Genomic DNA, 12,309 nt, shown 5'->3' with positions numbered 1-12,309 from the left:
GGAGTAGCTGAACTCTCTCTCCCTCTCTCTCTCTTTATGGTGTTCAAGGATTCCCCACACCTTCAAATATGTACATGAAATATGAAGAGAATCTTCTACCAAGCAAAATCAAGTCCCTGTTTCACTATTTTATGCACAGTCACCTCCTGCTCAAGGCTGTGGCATGGATTTTGCCTTGTTGACAATGTCAACCAGCAAAAGATATAAACAAGGCCTGATGATGCAGAAAGGTAGGTTGGCAAGCAAGCTGCTTTCTTTTTTCCTGGTCTTTTCCTTTTGCACATGGACTCCCAATTCCCTCCTCTTTGGTGACTGTTTATTTGTAAAAGAACTTTTCTCCATGCTTCTTTTTCTTTCTCGACCATATTTGATTCCCGCAGTAGCCTAAAATGAAGTCTCAGAACAGGCAATGGGGCTTAAACAGTCGAAGCATTCCAATTCAAGGCTCTGAAACCAAGAAAAGAACATGATTGGGTCCTCCTTCACACTGGCCTTGAGAAATGCTGCAGATCTCTTTTGGAAAGAACAGGTTAAAGCTGCTCATCTAACCTTGAAGAACTGTAAGAATAGCTGTTATAATATGGCCTGTTATATGTTCCCCAGCAAGCATCTATCAAGCATATATACACAAGAAATGTTTTCCTCACTCGATGAAGGAACCATAAATTAAGAGATGAGACATCCATCCAAAAGGGAAATAAAATTCCATCAAGAATATATTAAGGGAATCCTTTGGTTAAGTATAATCTTCTCTTTTGACACAGTAATACGTCAAAATAAAAAAGAAAGAATGTTCCTTTCTTTTGTTTCACACCCAAAATCTAGCTCCAGTAAAGGTCTTGCTAATTCATATAAGAAATCCAATCATTGGTTTGTTAGATTGGCAGCTTTCAGCATCAAACAATAATTTTGCAATAGCTGTTAGTAATCTGTGATGCAAACTTGGATGCTAAAAGTGATTCGGATCATAGAGTCTCATGAATATATTATTATTAATTTAGATTTAAATATTTAATATCAATATTTAGGTTTTTAATATATGAGCTATCACATAATATTGAGATGAATAGATGTTCGAACAAAAAAGAATTACGATGATAGAGTATACATCATAATGCGAAGTCATTACTAAGCTAAGCCTCATGTGCACCATATTAAAATTCAATTCGGATTATAATAGGTTTTTCATAAGGATATAAAATTGTTTAGGAGGAGATTATAATATCCCTAGTTTAATTTCACGTAGAAATGGATAAAAGGATTGAATTAGACATGAGAAATGGATAAAGTATTGAATTAGACTTTAAGAGTGAGATGAGTATGTTCTTACTAACTCTGACTTAAGATTCAACAAGTTAATACGTTAATTATTATTATTCTGAATCATGACATAATTGATCTTTCTGTAAGGTCTGGACTGCCACTAATACTTAAATATAATCTGGAATTCTGATGTGAGATATGCCTCTTTTTTCCATTGGCCAGTCACCATTAGCTGGAAAAATATTCATACCTTGGAATTCAATTACTACCATAACTTAAACCTGCAGAATGGAAACAGAGTGTCGCCACAAAAGCCTAAATCACAAGCACAAGAAAAGGTATCAACAGAAGATCCAACTGTTGATGTCATTGTAATACATGTGTTCTTGTTGAAACAAAGTGCTTTCAATAATAGGTCCCAAAAGGTACAGTTCTGCAAATAATGTGAAGCCACAAAGACAAATGTGACCCAACCTTCTTTGCAAAGATTGTGATCATAAGAAGAAAAAATATGGAAAATTAAAGAAAAAAAAAAAGCCACTGTGGTTGTCAAAAACTGGAGAGGAGCTACAAAAGATGGCACAAATGTAGAAAATAATAAGCTATACAGTTACCTTATTATACAAAACCATGGCTTATGTACGTTCTTCTGTACAGCCATTTGAATGAAGGGAAGGAATGAGGTATGTCAGTATCCAGTTTGATGGGAAAAACCTGAATTTGGGTGGGTCATGCTTAACTGGTTCCTGGGATCATAAATAGGATGGGAGGGTAGGCTTTATTGTGAAGTTGCAGCTACTCTGGAAGAACTCAAAACTGCAATCCAACAAGGAAAGGAATCAGATTTATTCATGTGGAGATTGATTCACAAGTTTTGATGGAAATTTTTTGCAGGCATACTGCTCTTCCTCGAAGGATTTTGAATATTTGAGTTCAAATTCAGCAGTATGTCTGCTTGTAGATGTGGCTAAGAATTTTGCAGGCATACTCAAAACTACAACCGGAGAATAAATCGCACCCACAAGCAGGTGTGTGAAGGAGCAGCGCTCGGATTCCCATGGCTAAGAAGCTTGACACCAGAGTCGACGGGCCTGGGCTCACCTCCAGCATCCATGGAGTATGATGGCAGGTCTTGGCCATGGAGACGACGATTGCTTTGTAATCTGAGGGTTAATTATAAATTAATTCTTATAATTAATTATATTTAATATTACGATTCCTATACTTTTAAAAATTATATTATGATCCCTATATTTATAAAAATAAAATATTTAACCCCATTATTTCAATAAAATATCTAATTTTTAACTCTGTATGAGAATTTTAATATTTTAATTTCGGACGTATAGAGATATCAATATAATTTTTTAAAAATATAAAAATTATGATGATTAATTATAGGTAATTAGCCTGCTGAACATGTTAGCACAAAACGTTCCCCCAAATCAGACTTCAACTTTGACTTTTTGTGCTGTGTTCGGAGAAGGTTGACTGACTGCATACGATGACTGGAATGCTCTATCATGTACCTACCTAAAGCTTACAGAAAGTAGGAGAGTTACGGAGGTGGCCTCTCCTGACCGATTCAATTATCCATGTAATCGAGAATCTAGATTGTTGGGATGATAAATCTCCTTATCATCTAAGAGCATTCATTCTAGAGTACTAAGATGACCGAGCTTTCATATCACACGTCGGCATGGCTCACGGACTAGAAAGAGACGTACCCGTCATTCATGACCCATCGGACAATTAATGCTGACGATGGAGGTGACAACGCACCTCGCAGAACGGTGATTGTAGCTGCAGGAAGAAGATAGAGAACAGCCGAGGCCGGGAAAAGAACTCGACAGGATCGACGGACAGGATCACCATGCAGGCTAAATCATGCTTTCCCAAACAGGATCGACGGTCAGGATCCTCTATTATGAAATATATTCCATGTACATGTAAGTTTCACCTATCGACATCCATTACACGCCATCGACATGCATGCGACTATATATGCATGTCTTTTCATCCAAGAAGATGATGATGATGGGTTGTTTCAACCCTTTATCTGCAACACTAGGACCACTGCACTGTCAAACAGGTAATCTAGCAAGTCCTATTGATTTCAAAAAGCTAAATTTCAAATAAATAACATAAAAAGTACAATCAAGAACATCTCAAGCAGATAAGAACTTCTAATTTACATGTGAGAAATTGAGTAAAAAAATTAACTGCACCAAATAATATTTGTAGGCTAATTATGACAGTAAGATGCATAGTGGCAATGGACAATCCTAAATCTTAAGGTAACAACAAATCAAAGAAAGCCTACTAGAACAAGAACTCTGTGTCGATCAGGTCAAGCACCTTGTGATTGCCCTTTGGCTTTGCCCCAGGTTTGAATTGGTTACCCTCAATATACCTGCATCCAATTTTCTATCATGAATTTATTCATAGTATAGTATATGTTGTTGTTCAAACACAACGACAACCAAAGAATCTTACAGTTCTTTTAAAAAGGAGTGCTTGTAAAACCCATCAGGGATTCTCCCCGTAAATGCATTATGGTCTAGATACCTGAAAAAAGGAAAGTAATTGAGCTCCCAGTATCCATAAAGCTTCTATTTAGTTTCATGAGATGGAAACCCAAAATAAATCCGAATTATTGCTCAGGATTGGGCATTTAGACAGTGACTCACAAATTGGTCAATCTTGGAATTTCAACAAGCTTTGGAGTTACTGGTCCAATCATCTTGTTGTATGACAAATACCTGTAAAGCATGTATGAAACAATATATATATATAAGAAGATGATTTATTAATTGTGTTAGTCTAAGAGTGTTTATTTCACTTAAGATAGAAACACTAACAAAATTTCTAGGTTGGTCAAATTTGCAAGCTGATCAGGTAATCCACCACTCATTTGGTTATTATTCAAGTACCTAACAACACAGACAATGATATAGATGTTAGTGAAGTTGCATGTCATAATTAAAACGAACAAGACATCCACATACAGATTACGGAGAGAAGGAAAGCCAGCTCGATTGCGGATAAGATCCCTTAGTGTTCCAGTCAAGTGATTGTTGCCTACATCACTGGGCATAAAGTTATGTGGTTAGTACACTACTCTGTTTGCTCACCATCAAGGCATTGTAAAAAATGATAGAGGGAGAAGCTTCAATATCCAGCAACCATACTGGATGATCCTTTTGAAGCACCATCAATATGCAAAAGAACAACAGCATTTCATACAAGCAAAGATAAACAGATATCAACAAAGTCATGCAGACATTTGTGCACTCAAACACATAGGAACAAACTTAAAAATATGTACACACACAACCAACATGCATATTTATAAAGATGCACAAAGAGGGAGTGAGCAATACAGGTGGCGTAGGTATTTTAGGTTTCCCAACTCAGGAGGAATTTTTCCAGTAAGGCGATTTTCATGAAGATAGAGATAACGAAGTTCTTGAAGATTTGCCAGCTCCACAGGAATATCACCTTTAAAATTATTGAAGCTCAGGTACCTACAGAGTTTTCAATCAATCATCACAAAAATATAAGACATCCAAAGAAGGAAAAACCAAATGCAAAACATACTTACAGATGTGTCAGTTTTTTCAATTCACCAATTTCAGGCGGAATGGCATCTTGCAGCTTATTCCATCTCAGGTTCCTAAGAAGCACAATAAGAAGCATGGAAAATGAAACTATAATTATTTTATTTATTATCAATCAGGTCAAATTAGGTATAACAACTGTTGGTTACTGAGGACAAAGTCACTTTTCACACAGTTTGAGTAACTATCCCAAAATAAGAATATATACCTAAGTGCTGCTTATTCACAATAGCTATTTGATCAGCTAAAATTTCTGAAATACACAACTGCCAACATTTGTGCAAAACAAATTAATTCAATTTTAATGGGTTGACGGTACAAGACAGATTAGTTAAATTTTCAACTTATAGACCCTCCTGGTAAACTTGTTGTGCACAGTAAACAATACATTGTTAGATTCAATTCACAAGACAAAAGTCAATTTAAGTTCGTAAGACAAAAATCCAAAACATGTAATTTGCAAGTGGAATGGATGGATTTTCTTCAGCAAGAAAATAGTGGTCACCAGCAATTCAGTTTAGCACCATAGGAAGGTCCAAGATTGGTCAGATGTCAGTTACTCTAAATTATAGTTCAGAAAAGTGCATAACCCAATCTATATTAAATTAATACATAATCTGCAAAATGGGCACATTCCCTTGGTGGTTAAGACCAATTCTACTACTCACTAAGGCTGCAAATTCAGCCAGTTGTCTTCCCCAATAAGATAAAGAAATCTTTTCATACATACTCCTGCAGAACACCAAAATATTGAGTTTATCCTTCAAAACATCAAAATATACTACTGTATGTCCTCTAAAAGTGAGAAACTACCAAATTCAACCCTAACATTAATAGTTATTTGTTTTAAAAAAATAAGGTTGGTTGATCTCAATTAAGCTCCAACCCAGGTTAAAGATGTGTCTAACTTAACAAATAACCAATTTAGCCCAATCTAACCCAATCCAGATCCCTACCCTTAAAACTTAGCCAACTCATCCCTTATTGTAAGTATTTTCTATGTTTTTTGTAAGATTTGCATAAGTCTATACATTTTGATGAATATATACAAAAGAAAAAGATAAAAGATGGGAAAAAAATTGCATGCTGTTTCTACAGGATCACAGGGGCACATATGAAAAGAGCAAATGAAAATTTTTCTTGTAAAAACCAATATGCTGCACAAAAGAACATCAAACAGAAACTAGCAGAGTCGCTTTGCAAAAAAGGTCAAATGCCAACAGTTCCTCAATGGGAACTGATCACAGAAGCAAATTCAACACTTTTCACCTTTAGAGTGACGCATGATATTTGAAGTCTTAAGAAATAAATTTGATATTTAAGAGTTCTCCAGGGATATATATGAATTTTTTCCTAAAATAATCCATAAAAATTTGGAAATTTTGGGAACTGGAGAAGAGTAGGACTAAGTGATAAGGTATATCCTATGCATACTCATCATGCTTGTTGACTCTCGAATAGAAGTACATGATAACAGAGCCAAAGTGTCAATTAGTAAAGCTAATTACATGTACAGAGAAGAAATATTACTCAATAACATAACCTGATCGGTGCAATACTCAGCAGAAACCAAAAAAGAAAATAAAATTGTCAAAAAAAATTCAATAACAATTGTTCTCAATTCAACCAACATGCTGTCTTCTCAAACATCACTTCGGTCCATTTTATTTATTTTATTTAATATCATTTTTTTCAAACAGTTACATTTGTAGCAATAGGCCCCTCTTTGGATTCATCTTTAACAAAAAAATGATATTTAACAACTTAGTTGTTCAATTGGATGGTTCTTCTCACAAATATAGTAGGCTGCCTTAAGTGTTGTAGTGGAAAGTATGATATCTGAGTGGACATCTTAAGTCATTTACTGTAATGACCAAGATTAAAATGAACCTACCTCCATAAATTCAATAAACTTTGTTCACAGTATTTTTGGACTGCTTGACTGGCATTTTCTTTCCCAACTTGCTTACAATTCTTGAGCCCAAAAATTCATCCATCAACAATGTCAATGAAATGTGTTAGTGAGTTACTATACAATCAGTGAGCTCCATGTGCACAGACATGCTTGAATATTGTCTTTAAATGAGATCATTTTAGAAGTAGAGAGGGATTATAAGTTAGCAATGCCTACAGATTAAAACAAAAAAGAGAGGATCCAACATAAAAGATCTAAATATGGAAACATAGCATGCAGAAGATACATAATTTAAAATTAATGCCCTAACAGAGAAGCTGTGAAGGAGTATACAATATTTTGAGGTGTTTCAGCTGCCCAATCTGAGGAGGGATCGGCCCAGTCAACTTGTTATTGTGAAGATCCCTGTCATTTAGATTATGTAAAGGTTAAAAGACTGCAGTCTCTAAAATGAGTAGTCACATCCAGAAGAAATTCCATTCTAATAAGCTGAACTACATTTTTTAAGCATGAAGCAAGATAAGACTCCTAATCAGCAAGGTACATGCTATGGAAATAAAATCTAAAGGTTCAAAAGTCCACTAAAGTGACCTTTTTTCTTAAAAGACAGTTCCTGTATTATATGATTGAATGCAGTATCATGTTCATGCTAAGCATCAAGACACATTGTTGGTTCTCCAATTCAGCCAAAAGTAACAGATGCAAGTACAAATCCAAAAAAGGCATCCTTATATTTCCAATTTTCTTAAAAGGTTTCACTATATCATATTTACATTACACTCCACGTTAGATGATACAATAAGCCCAATATGTGGTCAAGCTATCTGGGGACTCGAGTAGATATGTGCATGGTGTAAATGCAATAAGAAAGTAAATGACAAGAGAAGTCCAATTCCATATTTGACTCAAATTTTATGAGCAAAACCACAAGCAGGTGTAGCATTACACCAGAGTCCTTAAAATTACTTCTGAACATGTAACCTTTCACCACTTGAGGTCAAGGGAATTCAGTACCAAAAAATTCTACGGGAATGAATTACTAAAAGTGATGAAAATTCATAATCTGAAAATGATGTAAAGTGGAGAGAGTTCTTACAGTCTTGTAAGATCCAGGAGATTTGTAACAGCAATAGGGAAGGGACCAACAATTGATACTGCATAAACTTCCCTGCAAGCAGAGGTCTAAGATATAAGCTTTGCAATGAAATAAGTCTCCAATAATAATGTCTTGTCAACAGAAAAAAAAATGAACACAATGGTGCGATATTTATGCGAAGGACCATGTCAAATGTTTGAACTGCTTGCATAAGCAAAACCTAGTCACTGCATGCAGAGCATAAAACATCAAATTGACTATTATCTGATAAACTAGGCTAGTGAAGAGGTCAATAAACAGCAGTGCACTTTTTTGCATTTGTTAGTATTCAACAAGCAATATTTTCACTAAAAGTTGCCATCAGAAGCACAACTTGAAGATAGGAAACGGAAAGATGCACTGCTTTCATGAGAGATCATTTTTAAAGATCTCATTAATGTTCCAGTATATCAGTTTGCCCATACGGACTCACAGTATTCGTTGTCCAAGCACTATAGTGATAGAATTAGTCCTTGCTGCATACTAACACAATAAAGGAGGTAGCGACAATAGAATTTAAATCCCCATGTGTTAGACCTATAGGATATACTTGAAAAAAGAAAGACAAGGTTATTTCTATCTCAAACGATAACTTCTCTCGAACTTATGTGTTTTTTGAATAAATTCTTAACATAACAAGTATCACAACTGGATATCTTGCATGGTATAATTTCATACTGAATCAGACCATCAAAAACCATTATAATCAAGAACGTCAAATAGTGGATATCTTTTTTTAACCAGAAGCTGTCACAAAAGCCAAATAGATAACTTACAAATTGCATCTGAGGAAACTAAGGCAGAATCATTTATCATCTTGTCCATCATACAAAGAGAAAAAGCAGATAATAGGAGTTTAAGACATTTTATATATACATCAATATTCAGGGGAAAGAATAGAAATTTGACATACAATTCCGTAACAACCCTGTAATCTCCTTGTTGTGAGCATGTAACGCCTGACCACGGGGGAAGGTCACCATCTCCACAAGGATCATCTCCAACCCATGCATAAACCACTCGCCAACCAAGTGAAGCCTTAATTTCATTCAGTGCCTTTACTGCATGAAAAGATAGTTTCTCATCTCATGAGAAGGAACCAACAAATTCTACACATTTAGATTATACACTATCAATGCATATTCTCATCTTAAAAAATAACAATTCAACTTATAAACTAAACATAATGAGAAATGTACTATCATAATGAACACAATAGTCATTGCGGAATAGCCCAAGTGATGGTATGGACACAGACATGGAGTATGTCACTTAACTTCATGGTATGTGTGAGATAGACATATGATTATTCGATTCATTATTCTTGAATCATGTTATTTACTGAATTTTGATCACTTAAGGGAAGTGACTAGCGCACGAGTCTCCCGCCAATGGAGGGTTTGGGAGAGTCAATGTACACAGCTTAGCCTCCCACGTCAAAAAGGAGCGCCTGACTGTTGTACCAAGACCCACCCTCACATACTCTGATCACTTGCTGCAATTAATTATTTTTTGTCTTACCATGTAACTAACTATGCATCTAATTGAATCAATAACAATAGTCGCTGAAGACCTGAAAGCTATGAAATCATCCATTTTTCTTTCATTTTAGGGTTTTTTGAAGAATTTTAAAGAAGAAATTTCTGTCGAACCTTTTTGTCAGTTAATATTAATAAAATCAAATGCACATTGCTGAGATTGGATCCCAGTCCCAACATTCTAAATTGTGCACCATAGTGAACCGAAAAGCAAACGGACTGTAAATTGAAACCAGAAATTCAGGTTGCAGCTAACAGGGAGTAAAGGATCCTAATTAGTAGATAAAGGGTATACAGTATCTATCTCGTTGTACTGGATAAGCTAAATCCGGAGAGTGGAGACACGTAAAGTTGCATCGATTATTGCAGTTGACAGTGCCCTTACCACCCACCTTGTGATTTAAAGTGACAAAATTTGATAAAAACCAGGAATAATTTTTTGTTTTGAAAAAAAGCCAGCTGCAGAAACGAAAAACAGATTTTGGCTATCTTTCCTACTCAAACAAAAAAGGCAACTATTTTACCACGTCTTGAGCCCTTGCTTCCAATCTCAAAACCCCATTAATCCATCGCATCAAAGAGCAAAGAGACCCCAAGCAAAATCACCAAACTCCCAAGACACTCGCCTTTCTCACTAAAATAGAGGACTCGGGACGTAATGAAACCCAGATCTTGAAATGAATGCAGCAGGAAGTGCAAGAAGTACCGTCTCTCTTCACGGTTTTACATTGCGCGAAGCCGAAGAGAAAAACGAACAAGGCAACTGAGGCCAAAGTAGCGGAGCCCGCCATCCGACGCCCCGATCTTGGGAAGAAGAAACCGATGGTTGCCCGGGCTACCCAGATCACCGATCACCGTCCCCCGCCGGGTTCCGAAAGCTGCATCTCCCGTTGGGTGTCGGTAGCGGCAGAGAGCTCAGTGTCGGTGCGATCAGAGAGATCAATATAATAATATCAAAAACAAATATAATTCTCCCACCAGTTTCCCGAATACCTGCCTCTCTACCCGCCTTACTCACTGGATGGGTCCGCAGCTGAACGAGAGAGGTAAACCAATCACAAGGCCGGTAAACCATTCATTTGCTTATCCATTGAGAAAATATTATTTTGATAGCTTTACGCATGCCGTTGTAGAGAATGACAATAGCGTGCTTACGGTGGATAGTTAGAAACAGCTAATTTCAACACAACTATTGCATTTGGTACAGTTAGGTGTATAAAATCGCATTGGAATAATTTATTAATGTGATTATTAATTTAGCGGGTAAGACCTCAACATATATATATATATATATATATATATATATATACTACAGAATCAACAAACTTATGGGAAATTAAGTAATGATGGAAGAGAATAAAAAGAAAAGAGAGAGAAAGAGAATCAAAATAACATAAAGAATAAAGGTAAAAAAATAGATATGCAAAACAAGTATACAAATTTAAACTCAAAAATTAAAATTTTTAATTCTCGAAAAATAAGGGGCAAGGGGACTGATTATTCTTATTCTTATTATAAGATTGTGATTTGATCCGAATTTATTTTTTTTGGCAAGATTAATACAAGTTGAAAATTGAATCTGATAGTTAGAGTTGGTCAAAATGCTAGTAATCTGCCACCAGGAGACTATGAAATTACATAATTAGATCATACATTCTGACTCAAGTCTGATAAGTCCTTATAAGTCAATCTTAATCTTGCTCACTTTCAATGGGAAAATAATCAGGGATGTTACATATTTTGTCTTTGACTACTGAACTAAGCAAAGATAGAGCTATAATATTTTTTATTTAGTGACAAAATAAAATAAAATAACTATGTTAGAAAAATTTAGTAACTATATTCCACTTCAGTTAAATTGGATTTGAACGAGAATATGTTCTCTTTTCTTTTATAATAAAGGTATTTTGATATTTTTATAAAAGGAATATGTTCTCTTTGGAAAATGATGCCATTATTAGGAAAACCCCAAAACCTAAGCCTTTTTTGTCCAACAACTCGTCTTGTTAGACAAACAAACTCTCTTAATTGATGGCTAATTAGTATATGTTGAGAGATTCTAATGATTATTGCATTACTGTATGATTGATAGATTGGTTCCAAACTTATTTTTTAAAATATTAAAATCTAATTAGAGAAACAGAATGTTGAAAATTGTAGATATTTAAGGAAGAAATGTACTTCTTTCAGCAGCACAACATGTTAAGGTATCTTTGGAAATTAAGTCTGGACTCTGTGATATAAAACTTTGTTTTGTGTTGCAAAATATTTTATAGCACAGCAAAATTAGGCCAGTGCAAATTACATATATTTATTTGTAATCATTGTAAATTCTTAAACCATATGAACTTAGTAATTTAAGTGCTTGTGTCAATAAAATGAAAAGCTCCAAAAAAAATATTCCATTACCAATATCTTAATTATCAATAATATTTTTTTTTCGATAAACTTATCCTAAACTTTCCTATAAAACATGCTTCTCAAGTTTTAAAAGGACAATATGTTACCACCTCTTTTCTAAGTTAAAATTATTTATTTTTTTCTTGAAACTATGAAATGTTCATTAAAGAAGAAAAAATAGGCAATATATCTTCTATAGGAAAACCAATATTGTATTTTTCAAAATGGCAAAAATGGGTTAAGTTAGGATCTTATCTGAAAAAATATTCTTAAGATTTATATTGGTAATCTCCGCTATTTGCAATCCCACTTTAAGAACTTTTAGTACTCCTAACATATGCGTATACACATATACACATGAACATAAATATCCTCAATTCATTAATCCTTTTTTTTAATATAATAATTTTTGACTTTTAATTGTTTGGTCAGAGGGGA

The 12,309-nt window shown here is 34.7% G+C and overlaps 1 protein-coding gene across 1 annotated transcript; it reads right to left on the bottom strand.

Annotated features, from left to right (window-relative positions):
• Positions 1–3,377: 3,377 nt before the first annotated feature.
• On the bottom strand, positions 3,378–10,402 carry LOC135585357 (probable leucine-rich repeat receptor-like protein kinase At1g35710). The gene is made up of 11 exons (XM_065113767.1): positions 10,178–10,402; positions 8,847–8,994; positions 7,895–7,966; positions 7,132–7,203; positions 4,868–4,939; positions 4,647–4,790; positions 4,272–4,352; positions 4,125–4,196; positions 3,954–4,025; positions 3,760–3,831; positions 3,378–3,676 (listed from the first exon to the last, which is right to left on the bottom strand). The coding sequence occupies exons 1-11, from the start codon at positions 10,260–10,262 to the stop codon at positions 3,586–3,588; spliced, it is 981 nt and encodes a 326-aa protein (XP_064969839.1). The 5' UTR covers positions 10,263–10,402; the 3' UTR covers positions 3,378–3,585.
• Positions 10,403–12,309: the final 1,907 nt, after the last annotated feature.

The sequence above is a fragment of the Musa acuminata genome, chromosome BXJ2-6 (assembly GCF_036884655.1).
Source record: "Musa acuminata AAA Group cultivar baxijiao chromosome BXJ2-6, Cavendish_Baxijiao_AAA, whole genome shotgun sequence".
NCBI lineage: Eukaryota > Viridiplantae > Streptophyta > Magnoliopsida > Zingiberales > Musaceae > Musa > Musa acuminata.
The sequence above is the reverse complement of the archived record's forward strand: the minus strand, read 5'-3'. Positions and strand labels throughout refer to the sequence as shown.